This window comes from Pyricularia oryzae, chromosome 3 (genome assembly GCF_000002495.2).
Source record: "Pyricularia oryzae 70-15 chromosome 3, whole genome shotgun sequence".
NCBI lineage: Eukaryota > Fungi > Ascomycota > Sordariomycetes > Magnaporthales > Pyriculariaceae > Pyricularia > Pyricularia oryzae.
Window position 1 is genome coordinate 5088303 of NC_017849.1, and position 21884 is coordinate 5110186.

The window sequence follows — 21884 nt, forward strand, 5'->3', positions numbered from 1 at the left end:
ATAATGCCCACCTCTACCTACTAAACCCGCCTGCTGTGTCCCTCAAGCTGGTTACTGTAGCAGTTGCCAAACTAGCACCCGTGCTTTTTTTTTCATCCAAACCAATGCCTACCACATATCACGCACTTTATCCAAAGGTAGAAAATTTCCAAAGTAGCTCACAGTATACAAAAACCCAGATCTGATCCAACAGAACCATAACTCTGGAAATCCTAACCAAGTGACGAAATCACTTCTTCTTTCTAGAAATGTATACATCAAGCCCACTTTGCACCACAAAGAAGCTTGACGTCGCCTTCAGCGGCTTGCCAGGGTTGACTAGATGCAAGTTGTAATCCCGTAGCAACCTGGGCATCACTTTATTCATCTCCAGGAGCGCCAGGTTCCTGCCGATACAGACGTGTGCACCACCACCAAACTGCGTCGTAAGATCTGGTCAACAAATCTGTACCCTTTTCTAGGCCCGGCTTGTTTTGGGGCACTATTGCTTACCTGGAACATGTACCTATCCATCCTCTTTGCGTTCTCGGCATCCTCCAGCCACCTCTCGGGTCTAAAGTCCTTTGCATCATCCCCAAAGACGTCCTTGTCTCGGTGCAGCACCCAGCCGTTGACTGCGACTCTGGTGCCGCCGCGGAAGAAATGCCCGCCGAGCTCAGCTCCCTCGGGGGGAACGTATCTGGTGATGTTGAGACCAACGGCCGGACGCATCCGCATCGCCTCCTTGAGGCAGGCCTGGAAATAAGACAGCGTCTGGGCGTCGCTCCAGCTGATGTTGCCCGATGATGGGATGTGGCCGCCGGCGACGGCGCTGTTGATCTCGTTCAGGAGCGTCTCGTGGACGCGCGGGTCGGAGAAGCAGTGCCAGAAAAAGGATTGCATAGTCGATGCCGTCGAGTCGGAACCAGCGAAGCTTCGGTGCATTAAATCGTCAATATGAGTATATTTATAGGTGAAAAAGCGCAGCACAAAACCAGCACCAAAGTCAAAACTCACATGGCTCCGTGGGCAACGGCAAAGACATCACCCTCTGAAAAGCGCTCTGGATCTTTCAGATGGCCCTTGATCAAACTAGCCAGGAGATCCTGCCGCCCATCCCCGCCCCTCCACTTGCCCTCGCTCTCTTTATCAAACGGCTTCCGGCGAGCGAGTTCGCTCATGGCGATCTTTGTGATCAGGGCGTTAGCTGTATTAAAGCTGGGCACGAATTTCCACAGCGGGTTGCGGCGGAGCAGGTGATCGACAAAGGGCACCTGGCCGACTATGCCGTTGTAGCGCTGCGACCTGTCGATGGTCTCGATGGCGCCGTCGACGTCCTTGCCCTCTGCGATAAACCCAAAGCTCCGGCTAAAGGCCACCTCGCCCAAGACATCAAAGGCGAACCAGTGCAGCCACAGACCGAGGTCCACGCGCGGGCCGTCCCGGTCGTCGGTCGGCTCGTCCGCGATGCCATCGAGCTTGTGCGCCAACGCCTCGATGCTGTCGTCGATGAAGGGGCTCAGCTGCTGCATGGCGGCCATGGAGTACGGGACGTTGGCGACCTTTTTTATGCGTGCGTGCACGTCCTCCCTGACTTCGGTGAATATCTAACTCGGGCCGGGTTCAGTTAGTTTGAAACTGGCTCTTTTTTTTTGGAACAAAAACGTGGCGCAAAGTTCATCCGCGGAGGAGAGGAGATGAGATGGTAACAAACATCTGGGTTCTCCGGCGGCGGGAATACAGAGTAGAAATCCGTCTTGGTGAAGCGCTTCCCGGCACTGAGCAGCAGCCTGGCCGCCTCGGGGGAAGCGAGAGAGACCTCATCGGGAGCGATCCGCACGACGGGTCCGTACTTTTCGTGCAGCCTGATGTGATCAAACTGCGTTTGGGACGACGCCGTCGAAATGACCTTCCAGAGGCGTGAGATAGACGCTAGGAAAGGTCCTGGGTATTTCCTGAGCGGGGAGACATATCGTCGGTACAGGGCACGGATGACAAGGGCGGCGGAAATGATGATTGCCCAGTTGTCGAGAATAAAACCAGCCAGTCCGCTGACCAAGGGAGCTTTCGCAGATGTTTCGACGTTGACATCCATGTCTGGGTCCGCGATTCCCCCAAGGAGGAGTACAAGGTGAAAGGAAAAGAAAATCTAGTTGGTATGTTTTGTCTTACCGCCCTGCGGGTTATATATCTAGCTCAAGACTATAAGAAAGCACGTTGACAGGCGGGTACAACTCATAAAGGCAAACAAATTAGATGCGAAGTTATCAGCCATCGTGGCGAGCGAGGAGCAGCTTTATACAAGCTACTTCCCTGAGCTTTAGCTACCGCAAACAGCAGCACTCCACCGGGGTACGGTGCGTAAATCATTAAGAAAGACAGCCCATGGGCCGACGTTCAACACTTTTCAAAGGGATAAGCGTGACGGCATGAGCCAAGAACCCAGACTTGTCTCACCAAGGGTGGTAAAGAAGTCTCTGTTTGACCGGAACCAAAAGGAGCTATGGTAGTTAGTTTCGGCGAAAAAAAGGGTATCCAACCAACCAGATAACTGCCGATGCTTCCCCTCAATAGCGAATGGTAGCCCCCCCAAAAGATGGGATCAGGGATGTAAAAACCTGGGGCTAACCCCGATCTTTTTGTTTTCATCTGATGTCCGTGGTCGGAACAGCGGCATCATACGTGCCATGCTGTGGAGGAAGAATTATAGTTCGTATTGAATTGATTCTTTTGTTTAGTTGGCTGCAATTCTTTGTTCAAACGGCCTGTTCAAGGTTGGTGATAATATATTTTGCCCTACGTCAAAGCTGTTGGGGAAACAGCTTGGCTGAGTCGGTCCAGGGCTTATTAAAGTTCCCTGGGGAAAACAATTTTAAAGGTGCTACAAAGGTTATTACGTTAGGCTGAGGCTTGCTTTGATAAGGAAATAAAATAATTTCGTGCGTCAACTCCAACCAGAACTCTGACAGCAATGGATGCAGAAGCTGACTTGGGGAAATACATCTTTCTTCAACGGTGACGTTTTGATCAGAGATGTAAGAGGTTGGTTAGCTCGTACTAAGATTCAACGATGCGCCCTTTCCCCGCGTCCGAAAAGGCAACGCTACTTGTAATTTGATTGGTCATGTGACTTCGCCAAGCAGGCCAGCAGCCAGCAGCCAAGCGTGCCTGGTCAAACAGCAACTAACGCGATCCAGCGAATTTTTTTTAATTTTTTTTATAATTTCTTTTTTTGCCTTCGGTTCTGCTTAGCAATTGACATTTGCCCAGCTCCACGCATGACATATGCAACTTGCCGAATAGCAAAAAAAAAAAAAAAAAAAAGAAACCTCCAACCGAACCAAGCTACCTTTCGACCATCATCCCAAAAGAACAATAATACGAAAAAAAATAAACACTATACTCTAAAATGTCGGCAACTTCCGTAAAAACAATGACTAGAGTCAATACCTGCCCAAACTCGGTCTCGGCCGCAAGGCTGTTCCTCCAGGTCGCCGCACAGAGGACCTCGCCGCCGCGCTTCTTCGACATTTTGCTGCCGGCTTCGACCATCCGCTACTTTGCCACTACCAACAACACGGCCGCGACGCGCCGGCAATGGGGAGCCGGGATCGTCCCGATAGCACCGCAGCAGCAGCCCCGCGGCTTCAGTCCCCGGAGAAGACAGCCGCAGCAGCACCTTCCGCCGGCGCCACCGCCCACCCCGACGCTCGAGGGTATCCTGCCGCTGGTGGCCGGCCGGCGCCAGTATTCTGCCTCGGCGGCGGCCCGGGCCTGTGAGACAAGGACACTGCACAACCCGCAGATGGACGAGGATGGGAACGAGATGAGGCTGGAGATAACGCCCCGAGCGGCAAAGGTATGGCACGGGCGCCACTAGCTCACTTTTTCTCCCCCATTTCATAGCTTGGCGACATTGAAAAAAAAAAAAAAAAAAAAAAAAAAAAAAAAGCTCTGCCTCTACCAGAAACTAACTTGATACCCAATTGCCCAGCGTCTATCCGAAATCATGACCAAGGACAAAAACCCCCAGCTCGCCCTGCGCATCCAGGTCGAGAGCGGCGGCTGCCACGGCTTCCAGTACCTGATGCGGCTTGTCACCCTGCCTCCGACCCTGCCGACTGCAGCAGCCGCAGAACCTTCGTCCGATGGGGAGCAACAACCAGTCGTTGGGGAGGACGATACCATATTCTACTATGCCCAGGACGCGGCCGACCCTCTTGCCGAACCCAAGATCATCCTGGATCAGCCGTCGTTGGAACTGCTCAAGGGTAGCAAGGTCGACTTCACTATGGAGCTGATAGGGTCTCAGTTCAAAATTGTAGACAATCCTCTAGCGACGAGCAGCTGTGGTTGCGGCACCAGCTTTGACGTCAAGATATAGACGAATGCGACCGCAGAGTAAATAACAATACAGACATGAATCATTCAGGCATAGCATAGCAAGTCAAACAGTAAATAAATAAAGCAATAATCCATCTCCGTTCTACTAGACTAGCTGGTAGGGACCAGGCACGGTCATGGTTCGACAGGATCATTAAAATAGAAACATTAAGGCACTGTGACTACGGGACAGTATGGAGCATGTGCATAACGCCCAAATCCATCAAGCGAAGAATACATCCACGCAAAGGCTGCTACGATTCACAACACTACACAGAAACAGCAAAAGTAATCTTGATCACATTGGTCTGGGCCGGCGGAATCTCATTGAAATCATCAATTCCCTAAAAGCCCAGTTTGCTTTTGTAAACGCCGTGCAACCATGCCGTTTTGTATCAAAAATCATGAACTACCAACCCGTTCCCAGAAACCCAAAGTGAAATAGACCTAGTTCATCTGCCTGATCAGAGCGTTGATGTGCTCCTCACGGTTGCCAAGGTCACCACCCTCAATGAAGTGCCTGAACTTGCGGCTGCGGAAACCACCAGTGGGGTTGCTGAGCTTGAAGGGCCACAGGAAGTTGGAGGCCTGCTTGAAGTTGGGGCCGACAGTGAAGATCTCGTGGATGAGATCCTCAATGCAGATGATACCGTACTGGCCGAGGTTGGCCTCGATGATGGAGTTGTCGGTAAGAGCAATGCGCTGCTTGTCGACCTTGCCGTAACCGCGCTTGTAGATGAGCTCCTTGACGGTCTTCAGGTTGGGGTAACCGTAGGCAACCCACGGCTCAACGACCTTGATCATCTCCATGGTGGCCTTGGTAACACGGACGAAGCAGCCGTTGTTGATCTGGAGAAGACGGAGAAGCTGGAGGATCTTGCGGGGCTTGGGGGCAATCTTGTTGATACTGTAGTGTGCGGGTTAGTATGATGCTTCCAAGGCAGTGAGTATATCCTGAGATTGACTTGCCCCTTGATACGGACGACGAAGATCAACTTCTGCTCAGCAGGGACGTAGAAGTCGCCAGCCTGCTTGGCGACGCGGTTGAGGCGGATCTTCTCGCGCTCGGCATCGCGGTACTCCTTGACGTACTTCTCAGCACGCTTGAAGATGACCTGGCGCTTGTCCTTGTTGGCCTATTACATAGGGGGGGTTAGCATCATTTCAAATTAGAAATCGCACGCCTCCTGTGGTGACAACAAAAGATATGGTGTCGTGTCAAGGGTCAGACCCGAAAGATGGTAATTTTGCAACAGCATCGACAGAGTCTAGTCGCAAAGGGTATGTTGTCCATCATTTCCTTGACACGACAACACCACACAAAGGCCGGCAACGGTGGAGGCTTACCTTCTTGGTCTTCTCCTGCTCAGCGAGCCTCTCGGCGCGAGCCTTCTCTTGAGACTTGCGCTTCTTGAGGAGGGTCTCGGGGACCAGGATCTGGTCGTTGGTGGGGACAGTGCTGCAGTCACAATCAGATTAGTACGCAGTCCGGCATACACAAGGTATGAGTCTGAGAGCGCCGGTTGAGAATTGCTGCCAAATGCGACATTCTCGTGTGGCTAACTCGAAGTGATATATTTGATCGGTGAGATGGTCGCGCGTTCAAGGCTTCTCGGCCAAGGACTCTGACTCTGACACTCATCCGACAACAACCCTAGCCGAAGCCTTGGGAAAATTTGCACAAATGCTTCCTCGAAGCTAGCAGGCCAATGTCTCAGGCCGCCGTCGACGATTGGCAAGCGGCAATGATCTTGAGGGAGAAGAAAACTTGGTTTCTTCATCCCCAACACCCGAGGCAACATCTCTCAGTCTGCAAACCATATTCCAGGTCTAGAGAAAGAGGGAGAGGCCAAGGAACATTCGAGCTGGTACTGTAGCAAAATTTTCTTCTCCGAAAAGGACAAGCAATAATGGCAACAGATTCCAGCGAGAGGACCACGACAATCTGCAAATCTCGCGTAGAACCGCACGCAAGTCGTACTCAGGGAGGGGGAAGGATGCCGTACGAAGACATTTTGACTTTGGTTGACGGCGAGGACCTTCGATATGGTCTTTTTTTGGCTGGGTCGGGACGTGTTTGAAAGAGGGAAAAAAAAAAGTTCGTCCCTCACTGAAAAAGAAGAAGTGGGAAATGTGAGGGTGCGAGAAAGGAACATGGATGCGGACCCGCTAGAATATGCGCTTTGATTGGTTGACATATCCACACAACCCCACGTAGGGTTTGCAAAGCTTACTGCCTCGATTTCCCGCCCGGTCAAAGCTACGCTACTTTGAGTGTGGCATTGGAATAAAATTATCGTCTTCACATTCCCGCAACCCAAGCTCACCGTCGACAAACACCAAATATCCCGCCAAACAACTAACCAACAAGATGCCTCCCAAGAAGACTCAACGTCCCGCCCAGGAGAACATCTCCTTGGGCCCCCAGGTCCGCGAGGGTGAGTGAAACTGCCAGCGCCCCTGCCCGTGGTTAGAGCGCACCAAGTTCTCTTGGTGTCTTTTTGCCGTGTGCCTTCACGATCGGGAGAGTGGCGGTATACTAACAAGAACCCCGCTTTAGGTGAGCTCGTCTTCGGCGTTGCCCGTATCTTCGCTTCGTTCAACGACACCTTCGTCCACGTCACCGATCTGAGGTAAATAAAACACGCAACTGTCCCCGTCGTCGACCGACCGAACACACAAAGCACGCGTACATACAAAATGGCGGGGCGGGTCATGAACAATGCCCGCTCAACCCGCCCAGTCCGTGTTGGGTCAATGTTTGGATCGGGAACACACACACACACCCACACACACAAAGAAACACACTCTGGTGGCTTGATGCATAGGCTAACATTCTGGGTGATTCCAGTGGCCGCGAAACCATCTGCCGTGTCACCGGTGGAATGAAGGTCAAGGCCGACCGTGACGAGTCGTCGCCCTACGCCGCCATGTTGGCTGCTCAGGACGTCGCCGCTCGCTGCAAGGAGCTGGGCATCACCGCCCTGCACATCAAGATCCGTGCCACTGGTGGTAACGGCACCAAGACCCCCGGCCCCGGTGCCCAGTCCGCCCTCCGTGCCTTGGCCCGTTCTGGCATGAAGATCGGCCGTATCGAGGACGTTACTCCCACGCCCTCCGACTCGACCCGCCGCAAGGGTGGTCGCCGTGGTCGTCGTCTCTGAGCGTGTGCGCAAACTCGAAGTGGTGTACCTCACGATCAGCAACGAACAAAAAAAAAGCTTACGGATGGGATGCACAAGGATCTTGGTTGGTTTTATGGCTTTGTTGGGATTTGGAACTTCTTTGCGGCGTTGACCATTACGAGGAGGACGGCATTGACTTGCCTGGTCTCCAAATATCAAACATTCCTGGTCACATGATGTCTGTTGGCACGACCGCGGAAATCAAAAGATAGATAAAAATCACCATGATGGTTGAATGAACCTTGATACCCACCCGCGGCCTAGATAACCACCGTCAATCCAGTGCGACGTCAGTTCAGGAATATCCCTACAGACTGCCGATCTGAAGTTATTTGTGAAGCCATTGCCATGTTGTCCAAGGGAAGTCCTATTTAAACGTTATTTTAAACCATGCCAAGAACGCCTTGCTATCCGCCAACAGCGCCAAAATGCAGCCGTTACAACAGAACGTGACACCCCCCGACTCTTTACATACATATCACAACCTTGTCTCAAACCCTGGGGTTTGTCGTCTTGTACTCAGGCTTGAGCTTCCAGATCCCGCGCATCGTCGATCCGGACTTGTCCAATACCGCTACCTTATGCAATGCCTCCTTAAAATCTGCCGACTGCTTGGGACCGGTGCAGTACTGGTTGAAGTGGTCCACCAGCGTCTTCGATGGTGCCTGACCGCCGTGTCGCCTGATGAACGGCGGTATCATCCGCATAAAGTCGTTTGTTGCATAAATACCAGGGGTGCCAGAGCGCGACGATGACCCCGACCCCCTCCCACCAGCGCTTATGCCGTGCCGGTCTGCAAGCCCCGGTACTATCGACCCCGAACTTGGTCCCCCTCCGCGGCCACGCCTCATGTTTGGCGCTGTGGGCCTCCCGACATCACCAACCTCTCCCGTCCACGTCACACGCCCTGGTTCGACATGTCGTGCTCGCTCGGCTGCGCGGCGAAGCGAGGCTGCTGCATCAGCGGCGATCCGCTCTGCCTCCTTCTTGAGCATCTCACGGCTGGCTTGGGGCTTCTTGCTCCCGCCAGACTCGTTCATGATCACATCGTGTTCCAATGTGCTGTGTACGGACCTCGAAAAAATCCCCTGCATGATCCGATCTTCCTCATTCTTTGGCTTCTCTTCATTTTCGTCTTTAAAATCCTCGAGGCCTGCCACACCAGCGATGTTTCTCAACTCTTTCTCATCGTCCTTGGGGTGCTCACTCTTGCCTTCCGAGTTCATGGCTGGATGCGATGGGACATGGTAAGAGTCTGAACCTGGTATAATCACCTTGGAGGCACCTTGTGTCACGTTCACACCTCCGCCTTTTGTCTTGACCTCGCTGTCCTGGAACATCTTTCCTGTCTCGGTTTTGCCATTTTCGTGGGATGAAAGCGTGAACAAGTCGTGCAAGTCGTTCATTGTCGCAAAAGCCGTGCGTTGAGATGGATCCTTGAGCACCTTGTTTGTCAGAAACTGCTTGAAGATCTGTCGCTGGTATATCTTCTCCTCGATTGTTCCCGCGGTCATCAGCCTGTAGATAGTAACCTCCTTCTTTTGTCCAAGCCTCCAAGCACGCTCTCTCGCTTGCACATCTGTCGAGGGATTCCAATCTGGATCGTAGATGATGACCCTGTCTGCCCCCGTAAGGTTCGTTCCCAAGCCTCCAACCTTGGTAGTCAGCAGGAACAGGTCGATCCCAGGAGAGTTGTTGAACTGGTCAACCATGGCTTGTCGGTCCTTGATGGCTGTTTTGCCGTCCATCCTTAGGTAGGTGATATCATCTTGTTTCCTTACGAAATCCTCCAAGATGTCAAGCATCTGTGTGCCTTGCGAGAAAAGAAGGGTTTTGTGCCCGAACTTCTTCCACATTTGCAAGAGCGCTTTAACAACTTGCATCTTGCCAGACTTGTTGGCACTACCCCAGTTGTAGTGGTGATCATTGCGGAGGCTGGGTTCCACAAGGTCAGGATGATTGCAGACTTTCCTGAGGTAGTCAATACCAAACAAGGACTTCCTGGTACCGCTCAGGATCTGATCCATAGCCTGGGAAGCCAAAAACTGTTCGTAAGCCTGCCGTTGCGACTCTGTTAACCTGCAAAAGAGAACCTGCTCGCTCTTTTTAGGGAGGTCTGTGGCAACATCAGCCTTGACGCGTTGTAGAAGGTAAGGGCTGATGGCATCCTTAAGCGTCTCTGCACATTTCTGGGCAGCCATGATCTGGAGATTCGTAGCATTGGCGTAGCCACCCATCTTAATAGGAATTTCGATGTTATTTCGGAATTCGTGCAAAGTCCCAAGACGCATGGGGTAGATAAAGTCGAACAATGACCAAAGCTCGACCAGATTATTCTGAATCGGGGTTCCTGAAAGGATGACCCTGTTGGGAGTACGCAACTCTTTACAGTATACTGTCAATGATGTATTCGGGTTGCGAATCTTATGGCCTTCGTCGAGCACGGCATAATCCCACTCGACTGGAATGAGGATGTCTCCGTAGGTCTGTAAACCAGCATAGGTAGTCACCAGTACGTGGCCGCTCTCAACCACCCGGTCAACAATTCTTTTTGCTGCAGCAGCACCTTTGGACTTCTTGGACTTTTGTGTAGACTCGTCCGAGGAGTAACCGTCGTCGTCGTCCTCGATGCGACCCTCATTCCGAATATCATACATTCCGCTGCCTGACGAGTGTAGAATTGAGACTCGCAGTGGCGGCCACCACCTGTGAAACTCGTTTACCCACTGCTGAAGTAGTGTGGCTGGAGCGACGACAATGACAGGCTTCTTGAGCTTCTTACTGTAGTGTAGGGCAGCAACGAAAGATATCAGCTGTACCGTCTTTCCAAGTCCCATCTCATCGCCGACGATACCGCCTACGTTCTGTTCGTAGAGCTCGGCCAACCACCGAACACCTGTTTTCTGGTAGTCAAATAGTGCAGGGTATATATCGCCTGGGAGCTTCAGGCCGTTGTCGAAATGATGATCGGGCTGGTCAGGCAATGGTTTCCACCATTCCTCTACTCCCTTGTCGTCTTCAGCAGTGGCCCCGTTGGCTAGCTGGTAGCGCATACGAGCTTCTCTTCTGCGCTTGACCCAGATGTCAAGTCTCCTTTTGTAAACGGCTGGACTGCCATCGTCGATCCCGCTAAGGTCGACTGCGCCATCCTTCGTCAACCTACTCTTGACTCCGTTCTTGCGTTTTCGATCAGTGAAAAGCACACCAACCAAGTCAAACCCATCTTCTGAGGCTTCTTCTGCCTCTTCTGAAGACGCGCGGCCCGATGAAGGTCTGAAATCGTCATCTGAGCCAGCCCGAGGGGAGCTGCTGGCTTGCTGTATCTTGCGCTTCTTCCTGGGGCGTAAAGAGAACTCGGACTCGACGGCAGATTCAGGGAGTTCTTTGGCGTCGTTGGCAAACCCGGGAGCCCGGAGGTTTTGATGTGATCGTGGCGCTTGTGCGTCGAGGCTCTCCAACTTTTCAGCTGCGGCCTCATCCTCCGCTTCGATAATGGCGTCGGCGAGATCACCTTCCACTCCAGCAGGCCTGTCTCTTCCGATCCTGGCAAAAGGTGTGATCTTTCCGGTCCGGATGAGATACTCACGCTGCGTCTCGTTCGGCAGCCTCTTGGAGAGAGAACCATTGCCGTCAGCCGTGGTGCTCTCGCCATCTACTGCATGTCTGCGCGCAATGCGCTCACTCAAATCAAGGATGTCCCGGTTTATCTGATCAATGTCGCTCCTCGCCTTTTCAATGTCTACTTCGACTCGCTGAAGGGCTGCATGCCTGAGATTGCCGCTATCCTTCTTCTGGATCAGCGTGTTCAGCTTGTCGGTAAGCTTGGTCTGCTCAGCCTTGGCCTTGATGATGCGTTTCTGATCTTTCTGATCCTCAACATCTATCAGTGCCTCGTTGGCCTGCTTGGTGATGTCTCGTTCGAGCTCGTCCTGGTCGCGCACGTTTGCTGTGAGACCGGCCAAGGCGGATGCTTCATCGTCGGCCTGGGGTGGGACGGAGCTTGTCGCAGTCGAGCCAGCGAGCTCGGCTTCAGCAGATACTGACTCCTGCGACAAGTCCTGGTCATTCTCTTCGCCCGATGCCATTGTTGATGGCCACTTTGTGGGTGAAGTCTACTGCAACTGCCCTTTGACTGCCTGCCTAGGTTTGTACTAGTTCTAGGGGAACAAAACCCTAAGTCAAAGCAGTCTGAATCGGCCTCACAATCAGTTCGTGAAAGCCGAAGGACGGAATAATCCCGACAAGAGGCAGAAGTAAAAGCTTCTGTCGAACCAGGTCAAGTCCCCGATGATAGCCGGTGGAGAGGGAGTCTCTCGGCGAAGACCCTCGGAGTTGCGAGCGATCGCGTCGTTTGCACGAAGGCACGTGAGTAGTGAGTACCCAGACAAGAACGATTCGATGACATCACGAGGGCAAAGAGTCAGAGTGGATACCATTCCGACCCTAACCCTTCAGGTAGCAACACCATTCAAAGTCTATCTAATCTAAACCTAATCTACACGCGAGGCCTATAATACTTTGACCTTTGGTAAAGTTAGCGAGGGTCAGCGGGTTGTATATAGTAAATGCTACGTGAGATTTATTGTGTAAAAGCATGTAGTTTCAGTAGGAAAACCTATACAAATTAATATATGTTCAGATCCGCTCGTCTGAATTATTTGGGGGCTTTAACGCTGTGGGGTCTACAAATCCCCAAAAATATATAACGGAATTTATATTTATAACATAAACCAAGGGAAAATAACAAGGCAAATCAATCACAATTACTATATTTCGGGCTTTAAAATTATAATTTATGCAATTTATATAGAATCATATGGAAATTTATACCCCCCCCCACATTAGCATTAAATCGCACGTAGAATTACACATCGCTGATCCTCGCTAATTTTACCAAAGACTAAAGTTTGCAGGGCGATTTCAGCCCTCGCGTGTAGTTCTTGCACATCCCAACATACGTAAACTGCCTACCTACGTCTAGACCTAACAGCCCTTGGACCGATTTAGATTTGGCAGCTAGAAACTGGTATCGATTGCTCCATTGACTCCGCTGCAGCTAGATGTTGTAAGCTTGTTCCCAGTAAAAACTTTTGCGGTTCATATACATCGTACCATCCATCCTATTAATGTGACAAACACGTGCTCGTTTTAGCAGCTGGCGAGTCAGATCAGATGTTCGAGTGACGAGAAGTTCAAGGAGAGTCCGGGGACCGGGAGACAAGATTGTGACGCCCAGGCGGCAGCAAACGGAACAGAACAAGTGAACCAAATCATGAGTGATCATCCAGGCTGATGTGCAAGCGAAACAACAACGCGCCCGCCCAGGGAAAAGGCTTTGGGATGCATACGGTTCATCTCAGTTAGAGATTACCGAACCTGAAAATCATCGGTTGATTACACACCTGCCTTCCTAGTTATGGAAGAGGATGGAAAGCGAAGCGAAGATGTCATCTCGGCCTCGCCGTCCTTGAATGAGTCTTGATGAGAATGCTTGCCGTGTACTGCCAGGTAGACCTAGCAACCACCCTTCATCTGTAATTCTGGATGGCTATCGACGTCAGCTGTCTAATTTAGCTTTCATCCAATTGCACTCAGGGTCCTGCCTTGGGATAAATGGAATCCTTGGAGAAAGGATCCGATCATCCGGGCTTGATTTCGGAATACAGAAAAAGTTGCGAAGTCCGACGAAAGGATGTCATGGCTTCGTATTGGCGCTGATAATCATCTACTCAACAGGCAGTCTTGGTAGTAATTTCTGAATCAGCAATAGAGTAGACCCCTCCGATGAAATTGCCGAAGATCATGCATTATGCGTAAATCGCTAGCGTGGTCGTTAGTTGGAGGCTGAAGTGGGCACACTGGTGGGGCATTATCCAGGGACCTGAGACCTCAACCGGCCTCCTTGTCCGCCTGCAGCGAGCACGGAGTCGACTTCGGGAGATGCCGAATCTTGGTGCGACTCTGGCATCCAGGACGTCAATGATCTGATTGATGATCACACAAGCCGTGGCGCCGCTTGAGCCCTGCAAAACACACAAAGAGAACTCTGGTCAAACCTTCAAGGTCGTCCAAAATTGCCGTGTTTGTAGTAGCATTCCATCCCCCCTCAGTGAGCGCCAAACGAAACCTGGAGTCCACATCACAACCCCATCGGTGACGCTCGCTACGATTTATCTGGCGATTTGATGTCCGCAAGGAGAGGCCGATGAGTGGGGGAGAGGAGAAGTAAACAAACTGTACCTCGTCAGCAATTTTTTTGGTTCGATTCCTCAATAATAAACCTGCCCAGGGTTTATCACCGAATAATTAATCCCAAATGGGCTTGCTTGCGGCCGGAGTTTCTGGGAAGAAGATCCCGAGTGGCTGTGTCTTTTGCAATAATGTGAAACCCCATTAACTTTTGTGATATGTCAGCAGCATCTTTAGATTTATCGTCATCTTTTTTATGCTTCTTCTTTCCGATGTGGAGACCAACATGTGCACAAGGACCATCATTGACGAGACGACATCACAATGGAAGTTTGGAACCAATGCATCCCTTTTCTTTGCATGTTGCGGTTGCGAGTTCCAAATTGCCCAAACCAGTAACTTTCTGGGGTGTGCAGGAGTGAACCAGATCCAAAGTCGAATCAAGTGATGCCATAGGGCGCAGTCTTGTCGACACTAATTTCGCCCCCCGCATCCATAGCGCATGTACAGAGTACCGGTAGGGGGAGGGTGTGTGTGTGTGCGTGCGTGTCGCCATTTTCAAGATTGCAATCTACATAAAGCGATGGAGAGGACGCAAACAATATAATAAAACAAAGAATGAATTAATAGTCCGCAGAGAACGGGGTTTGTAATTCCGATTAGCTTCTTCTCGAACTTTTCCTTTGACCTATACAGTTTGATTATCACGTTGATTGCCGGAATACTGTACCTTAGGTTCCTACCTTAAGAATAAGATACGGTAGATAAGGTATTATCGATGTTCTGCCTTATTACTCCATATGTTTACACCAGTCTGCCGCATTATGACCGTTACATTCCCGATAGAAAATGGGCGGGCCCCTATAGAACCCCCGCCAGCTGCAAGCACAGGTTAATCCATGGTTTTAGAACGGGTATATTAGTAGTAGTATCGATCCATATACTGCGTATTGTCTTCGTTTAGGTCGTTTGGGTCGATTCGCAATCCCTGAATCATGTCTTGAAAATTTTGGAAATCCTACGTAATATATTATATTTGCAAATATTTCCCCATATTCCTCGTCAACCGAAATCATTGAGGATGTTTCTTTTTCTGGTTGCTCATGCGAGATTCCAAAGGAACCATTCAAAAATAACAGCGAACTAATATTGTGTGTCTGGTTCTATGTTTATCTCAGCTAGCAAACTGTGGGTCGCACCCCAGAGTGTTTTGTTTTGGCAAGTCAGCCAACTTGACGATCTCGTACTCTGCTTTGTACGCAATAGTCAAGATACTTGTAGATTGCGTTCATGTACCATGCTACACCCTCGTGTTTTACTATATTTGCTGAACTGTGCCCGTGCATACGAACAAAGAAAAATATAGTTCGCGACTTGAGGTCGAGTCGAGACAATTCCATTATTCGTATCGACTCAGGAACTGTTATGTATAGCCCTATTCTTCTATACTTGGGTTCTCCCCGCAAACCATGTTTGATCACTCCAAATATACGTTGCAGTCAGGTATCGGAGCAACCGCCTAAATGGATGGTGCTTCGTAGGTCACCAAGCCTACAAGCCGATACCCTTGTCCGGGCTGTATGCCGTAGCGGACGGTCTGGTGCGCGAAAGTCAGGGAGCTACGTGGTAATTAGTTGACGCGGCACTGTGCCAGACTGGACTACTACAGTACAGGAGCTGGGAAGTCCCCAGCCCTTGTCGTAGCCTGATGGGTAGTCCCCGCAGTTCTCCAACACGACACTCGAAAGTTCCAAATTATCCCGGCAAACCAAAAAGTAACGCGAATAGAGAGAAGCAACAAATCTCGTACTCACGTCCTCCTGTACAGTACGAGCCTCTCTTTTTTCGAATTAATGACCTGCTTCTTGTAGATCCAACTTTATGACGGCCCTCGCCTACATGGGCAAGTATCCACAGTATCCGCAGGAGCTAGCTGCGGAGGCAGAGTAGCCGACGAAGACGCAACTGACGGTCGCGAATTGCGCGCCGTTGTGCAAGCCGATTGGCGCAGCGGCTAAGGAGAGAAGCCCCCAAGCCCCGCTAGAAGCAATTTCCATTCTTCTAGAAGCAGAGCAGGGAGCAGACGAGGTTTCAAGACGGGGCCAAGACAAGCCTCGCCCAAGGTCCAAGGCACCCACCCTCCGCTCAGAAGCATAATTCACCAATCTTATTGCCAGGCTCCGTGAAACGTTTCCCGTTCATGCGACTCCCTGAAGCATCCTCGACTGTTCAATGCTCCCCTCCGCATAAGTCGCAGCCGGTCTCATCCATGACCACTTTGGCCAACCGCCAATCGGTTCGTTTCTGCCGCTCAAAGCTGCTCACCATAGCAATCTTGGACTCGCCGACGGCCAGGATTTTCCACAGTTTTGTCAGAATTTCCGTCCACAGAACTGGATAGGCGAACCACCAGCTAGCTGGCTTGGGTTGGGCTGGGCTTGCGGCTACGCAACCCTGCAAGCCTCCTCCTACAGAATTTTTTTTTCTATTATTTTCTTTTCTCACACCTGTTAAGAGGCTTAGAGTACATGGACGTCTTGTCAAGGCTGCTGACGCCTTGCTGACAAGCTATCGTATACAGTCTACAATGTAAAAGTTTTCCTGGGCATCCATACCTCAGATTCGGAGCCGCTTGGAAACACACTAGTCAGCATATCGGTTCCTCGGGGCGAGCGCTCATTATTCGTCCCATAGTTCATCGTTCGTCCAGGATCGCATTGCCTAGTTGCATGACTGCCATCTCAACGGACCTGATGCTGCCAGCTAATCAGAAGGATCAGACAAAGCCCGGCTTTGACCATCCATCCAGACATCAGCCACCTGAACCGAACATGTCTGTCCTGTCACCTACTGGCGGCCCCGTACTGCTATGCCCCAATGGTTATCCTTCTAACTGAACTGGCAGCTGCCTGCTTTGATTGCTGACTGACGCCTGACAGATCCCATTGATATTGGATCAAGATTGGACAAAATGGGGAGCATCTGTGTGCCTGCCACTATAGCTGCATTGCGAGCCAAATCATGTGTCTATTCGGGTCGTATCATTTCCCATCCCCCTATTTTTTCCTTCTCGAACATTTCCCGCTGGTCAGCCCCTGAGAACTGTCATTCGCCAATCTCATCGCCCTGTCTACAGCGGCCTCTTGGCTGGACGGGGATCAGATTCGAGCACGATGCGCTATCACGTCCCCTCATCGTCAAGGCTAGCACCCGTGATCTCCGCTTTGCTTTGTTATAGCCCATCCCTGGTCTGTTATACCATCCATCCCCCATATCCTTGAAGCCAGCCCACTTCTCAACCACAAGTACCGTCCGACGAGCTTGACGTACCCCCCCTAGTTTGCTGGCCCTCTTTTGCTGGACAGCCAGTCTCTGGTTTTTCTTGGTTGACGGAGATTTCTTACCCGCAATTGCGCTCCTAGTGAAGACCTCGCCTTGATCAGGCTATTGGACCGTGATCACGTCGATGCGCTGCCAGCTGCGCGTAGCTTTGGTACAGGTCCCAATTTACAGCGCAGTGAGTACCCATCGTTATTCCAGGGTGGTCGTTTCCAGCTCAATGTTCTTTCTTTCTTTCTGTCTTTCTTTTTTATTTTTTTTTATTTTTTTTTTTACCCTCCCAGTTCTTTACCCCCCCACACCGCTTCGCCTCCTCAACCATCATCGGCTCTGTATCGCCTGCTGTGCCCCCCGCTAAAGTATAGCGTCCTCTTCCGAATGCATGGGACCTCTCGTTTCAGCATGAATTCTCCTTTCGGCTGCACTGTTTTGTAACCTTCCATGCGTCTTTCCACACCTTGATCTCTTTTCGCCTGTGAGCCCTTCTCTTTTCGGTCGACCGCGAAATCACGCATCCAGGTCCCGTTCCCAGCCCCTGCACACCTAGAGTCACATTCCAGCCACACCCCCCTCCCCACTCTCGACCCAAGTTGCCTACCTTAGTATCCATACTCCTCCCCTAGGAGACTACCTGGCAAGCTAGATTATCTGCCTACCCTACTTGCTACCAGGGGACCGGGGTCGCTGGCAGGCGTTTGTTTCTATTCCGGTTGGCAGACCATGGCATAAGATCCCCAAATTATGCTACCGTCATCGCTGCCCACCTTGCTCGGGAACACCACTCTTCTGACCCAGCCCTTTTCACGTACCGTACGAAGTACATGCTGCTTTCAATCTTGTTCCCGGTGCAAAACATTCCCTTTCCACTTTGCTGGGCCCTCCTCGTCTTCTACCCGAGCAGATCAGACGATATAATGCAGCCCTTGCCCACCCAAACTCTGCTATAGTAACTTTTGAATCCCCAACCCACACTAATACACCCACACCGGTACCTCCACCAAACCACCAATAGCACGAACAGTGAGAAGTAAAAAAGGCTGGGGACTCGCACCGAGGCCTACAGTAGAAAGTGGGCGGAGATCCTCATCATCAGACACTCGAGAAACCGTTTGGAAATACGACTGTCTGTTAAAAGGGCTGCCCCTGTCTGCTACCAGCTCGGTCTAGAGTTTCTATTTTTTTCTTCTCTCTTACTGAGATTTAACGTCTCTCATCCACACCGACAGAACTACAAAGTTCTTAAAGAGTGAGTGGAAGAGCGAGCTTGAGGATATACCGAACAGAAACAGTTGCAAAACGCGGTCAGCAACAACAATCGATACAGACATATGTGCTCTCCCCGACATCGATCGACGGCTTTGACATTACTACCAAGAGGGGTCGACAGCAGCTGCATATCAGGTCTCCTACTTCAGAGGCCAAGGCGAGGGCCAGTTTCAACAGTTGACCTCGCAACAGCCCTCCGGGGCTCACAATTATCATTCTTTCCATACAGACTCCGGCAACCAGCCAGAGCGGTTCGCTCTGGCGGACCCCATGCATCGGCACGCTGGCGGGCCACTATAGAGTTCAGGCGGATTACAATGACTACTCACCACAGGAGTCGCATCCGCCGCAGCAAAGCCAGTCATCGCATGCTTACGAGCCGCACCACCCCCGATCTCTCGCCGGTCCGTCCACACTGCACGACCCCACGGAGCATCACGCCCATCATGTGTCAGGGCACTCACATCATCCTCCGGCCCTTCATGGACTGCCGCAGCATCGCTCAACTCCATCCCACCACCACCCGGTGCTGCTAGATCCGGTGCAGATGAGCAGCCACTCGGGGTCGCGGCACATAGGACACCAAACGCCGACGCAGTATGGGGCTGGTCCATCGCCTCATTCAGTGGTCCCACCACCGCTCTACCCGTCAATGACACCGACACAGTCAGGCCCGAGCAGTGGCATCAAGCGATCCCGACCCGATGATCTCGATCTCTCAGTCCCCGGCATCGCCGAGCTTGACCAAGGCGAGATGGACCCAATGCAGCAGTCACAGCACATGGGTGCGTCATATGCGCAATCTGCATCGACGCCTCAACATCATCACCACCGTATGCCTGAGACCGGTCCTCCCTCAAAGATGATGCGCCGGGATTCCCAAGGAGCTGGTGGCGTTGGTGGTGGCGCACCAAGCGTGGTGGGCCAGGCAGGCATGCCACCTCCGGCCCAAAGACCCAGAGGACCAAAGTTAAAGTTCACAGCAGAAGACGATGCGCTCTTGGTGGACTTGAAGGAAAACAAGAGCCTCACATGGAAGCAGATCGCCGAGTTCTTCCCTGGGAGGTCCAGTGGCACGCTGCAAGTGCGCTACTGCACCAAGCTCAAGGCCAAAACGACGCAATGGACAGAGGAAAACGTAAGAGCTCACCATTCCGTGGGCTGATACTCCTGAATCCGGCGTTTACTGTACTAACAAGGACGGTCTGCACTATAGGATCAAAAACTTCGAACAGCTCTGCAAGACTACGAGAGGGAAAAATGGAGAATAGTGTCTAGCAAAGTAGGCACCGGCTTTACACCAGCTGCTTGCCAGGAGAGAGCCATAGCACTAGAGGGAGGCGCGCCGCATGGACATCCACTTGGAAGTCCCTTATAGCAATCAGCGTCTCCTCCAGGAGCCTCGGCTTCTGGAGGGGACACCACCGGATACACGCATCAACCAGCGACACATGAATCATCCCACACCACCGGAGCTTACACGCATCAACCACCAGCTTCCGAGTCGGGACTTCACTCCGGATACTCGAATCCGCCGCCTTCCACTCACGCCCCCAGCCACCATAATATCTACCACCCCACCCAGCTTTAGTAGTCAACCTGGATGAGAGTTCGGGACCGGGATGGGCTGATTATGCGCGAAAAGCAAAATACTCACGATGGGGCACCGGTGAGATCGACATACATACAGCACAGACAGCTCAGCGGCCCCATGGCTTCTGAGCGCCGTGCCAGCATTCCTCAGGGGAAACAACTGACTAAACCAGCAATGTTCTGGGTCATTCAGCTTGGCCAGCCCCTCCAAAGTTGCGACCTTGCGACCTTCTGCCTCGGCGGATTCTTTTTTTTCTTTTCCGTTTCTTTTCCCTGACTACCCCTTGTTTCCTTTTCTATTTCTTTGCTTTGTGGACCAAGACCTAAAATCGTTCGCCCTATAGATGTTCTTCCTTTTTTTTTCTTTTTTTTCGCTTTTCTTCTCTTCCTGTAGTACGGCTCGGCTTTGCTTCAGGCGGGATAATTTCGAGATACCCTCCCCGGCCGGCAGCATGTGTCGATGATTTACAGAAGTTGGTTTGTTACACTTGATTGGCTTTTTTATTTTCTTAGGATATGTGGTGATGAACATAGAAAGGGGGAATACCCGGGTGCATTTTAAAAGACTTTGCATTTATATCAGAGATAAGGATTGGCGCGCGCACATAATATGATCCTCACGTTTATACCAGTTGCATACTTCGTACATTTTGCTTACAGTTGCAGCTATTCCTAATTTCCCGGTAGTGACTGTTGCTTTGTTACAGCTGGCCCGCTGGAGGATACCTACCTTACCTTAACCAACGTTGGTGGGAGAGCCAGCTGAGGAGAAGGGTCCAGAACAGGCTCCCCTGTGATGTTGGGTGCTAAGGCCAGTGGCAGTGGAGGCGAGCAAAAGTGCCCGCCCGCCCACAAACGATGTCGCACAGCACTCGGAGGCAGGAAAAAAAAAAAAAAAACCACTTGCCAATCCCGGAGCTGGCTGGTGTGCGACTCATTCATACATGGTACATGGATTCGAGTGGGGGTTTATATATCATGCTATCCACCGAGGATATACATACATACTATTATTACTAACGGTAGGCTTCTGAATAGACAAACCAAGATTTTGCAAGATCACACGCGGCGAGAGGTTGTGAGACGCATACAGTACGACATGGATAAATACCCCAAACTGGCCAATTCCGCACAATTCCAAGTGCTGACACATGCTGAATTATTGAGTTTTGTTCTTGTTTTTCTTTTCTTTTTTCTCACCCTTCTGTGACGTTGTGAGCGGAGCCTCCTTGTTCTTCTTTATTTATTTTTTTCTCCTTTTTTTTCCCCCCTTGTTTCCTTCGCCTCGTAAACAGTAAGGCTTCGGGAAGGGTTTGACAGCCTCAATGCAGGTTTTAGGCAGGGCAAGCTCAATTTGAACTGCCGTGGGTGTGTAGCAGCGGGTGGCTTCTCGAGGGCAAGCACTGCAAGCGCACGGCTCTCGGGGGGGGGGGGGGGGGGGGGGGCCAATGGAACCGTGACAGCGTGTGTGGGAACCGAGAATGGAACACTTGTACTCGCTGTGGAAGCATTGAGTGCGGAGATTGGACAGAGAGAGTAAGAGTTTTTTTTTATTTATGATTATTATTAAAAACAAAGTTAGTCGGGTAATAAACAGGTGTTGCGCGTACCTTGTCTTGCCCTACCTAGGGGGCTACGGAGCTATTTACACTACTTGGGGGCTGTTCGTTGTGGGCCCCCTCAAAGAGGGGGTTACAAAACCTTGATTTTCGAAAAAACCGTGGGCCACCCCGCATCAGTTTTTTACCTAGAAAATCGTTAACAATTTAACTTATGCCGAGTGTAATCCCGTTCCATAACAACACAATTGCACTTACCGCAAATATACCTATATCATGACGTCCCCAGAATCTCCAGCTATCTTAGGAGCCCGCATGTATGCCCAATATGTCGAAACTCACCGCAGTAGGGCGGATACCGCGCGGGAGGGCAGATCCAAGCCAGAATCGC

At 51.3% G+C, this 21884-nt stretch overlaps 7 protein-coding genes across 7 annotated transcripts; 3 read left to right on the forward strand and 4 right to left on the reverse strand.

Annotated features, from left to right (window-relative positions):
* Positions 1-20: 20 nt before the first annotated feature.
* On the reverse strand, positions 21-2074 carry MGG_05235 (uncharacterized protein; the record flags this gene model as incomplete). The annotated part of the gene is made up of 4 exons (XM_003712741.1): positions 21-418; positions 493-913; positions 997-1586; positions 1694-2074. The coding sequence occupies 4 exons, from the start codon at positions 2072-2074 to the stop codon at positions 230-232; spliced, it is 1581 nt and encodes a 526-aa protein (XP_003712789.1). The 3' UTR covers positions 21-229.
* A 1053-nt stretch (positions 2075-3127) lies between these two features.
* On the forward strand, positions 3128-4463 carry MGG_05236 (mitochondrial protein required for iron metabolism). Its single transcript, XM_003712742.1, has 2 exons — positions 3128-3838; positions 3974-4463. Exons 1-2 carry the CDS (start codon positions 3389-3391, stop codon positions 4361-4363), a joined length of 840 nt encoding a protein of 279 aa, XP_003712790.1. The 5' UTR covers positions 3128-3388; the 3' UTR covers positions 4364-4463.
* Positions 4464-4809: 346 nt separating this feature from the next.
* Positions 4810-6376, reverse strand: MGG_05237 (60S ribosomal protein L7; the record flags this gene model as incomplete). The annotated part of the gene is made up of 4 exons (XM_003712743.1): positions 4810-5269; positions 5332-5498; positions 5710-5821; positions 6369-6376. The coding sequence occupies 4 exons, from the start codon at positions 6374-6376 to the stop codon at positions 4810-4812; spliced, it is 747 nt and encodes a 248-aa protein (XP_003712791.1).
* Positions 6377-6631: 255 nt separating this feature from the next.
* On the forward strand, positions 6632-7936 carry MGG_05238 (40S ribosomal protein S14). Its single transcript, XM_003712744.1, has 3 exons — positions 6632-6800; positions 6923-6995; positions 7214-7936. Exons 1-3 carry the CDS (start codon positions 6734-6736, stop codon positions 7524-7526), a joined length of 453 nt encoding a protein of 150 aa, XP_003712792.1. The 5' UTR covers positions 6632-6733; the 3' UTR covers positions 7527-7936.
* On the reverse strand, positions 7567-11901 carry MGG_05239 (DNA repair and recombination protein RAD26). The gene has a single exon (XM_003712745.1). It carries the CDS (start codon positions 11630-11632, stop codon positions 8039-8041), a length of 3594 nt encoding a protein of 1197 aa, XP_003712793.1. The 5' UTR covers positions 11633-11901; the 3' UTR covers positions 7567-8038.
* A 3730-nt stretch (positions 11902-15631) lies between these two features.
* On the reverse strand, positions 15632-16435 carry MGG_16893 (uncharacterized protein; the record flags this gene model as incomplete). Its single annotated transcript, XM_003712746.1, has 3 exons — positions 15632-15776; positions 16244-16296; positions 16352-16435. 3 exons carry the CDS (start codon positions 16433-16435, stop codon positions 15632-15634), a joined length of 282 nt encoding a protein of 93 aa, XP_003712794.1.
* A 1884-nt stretch (positions 16436-18319) lies between these two features.
* On the forward strand, positions 18320-20563 carry MGG_05240 (MYB DNA-binding domain-containing protein). Its single transcript, XM_003712747.1, has 2 exons — positions 18320-19479; positions 19558-20563. Exons 1-2 carry the CDS (start codon positions 18889-18891, stop codon positions 19717-19719), a joined length of 753 nt encoding a protein of 250 aa, XP_003712795.1. The 5' UTR covers positions 18320-18888; the 3' UTR covers positions 19720-20563.
* The last annotated feature ends 1321 nt before the right edge of the window (positions 20564-21884 follow it).

Coding starts and splice junctions, on each gene's coding strand:
- MGG_05236 (XM_003712742.1), top strand. CDS start 3,389: ATGTCGGCAACTTCCGTAAAAACAATGACTAGAGTCAATACCTGCCCA. Junction 3,839..3,973: donor TAACGCCCCGAGCGGCAAAG/GTATGGCACGGG, acceptor CCAATTGCCCAG/CGTCTATCCGAAATCATGAC.
- MGG_05238 (XM_003712744.1), top strand. CDS start 6,734: ATGCCTCCCAAGAAGACTCAACGTCCCGCCCAGGAGAACATCTCCTTG. Junction 6,801..6,922: donor GGGCCCCCAGGTCCGCGAGG/GTGAGTGAAACT, acceptor ACCCCGCTTTAG/GTGAGCTCGTCTTCGGCGTT. Junction 6,996..7,213: donor GTCCACGTCACCGATCTGAG/GTAAATAAAACA, acceptor GGGTGATTCCAG/TGGCCGCGAAACCATCTGCC.
- MGG_05239 (XM_003712745.1), bottom strand. CDS start 11,632: ATGGCATCGGGCGAAGAGAATGACCAGGACTTGTCGCAGGAGTCAGTA.
- MGG_05240 (XM_003712747.1), top strand. CDS start 18,889: ATGAGCAGCCACTCGGGGTCGCGGCACATAGGACACCAAACGCCGACG. Junction 19,480..19,557: donor CGCAATGGACAGAGGAAAAC/GTAAGAGCTCAC, acceptor TCTGCACTATAG/GATCAAAAACTTCGAACAGC.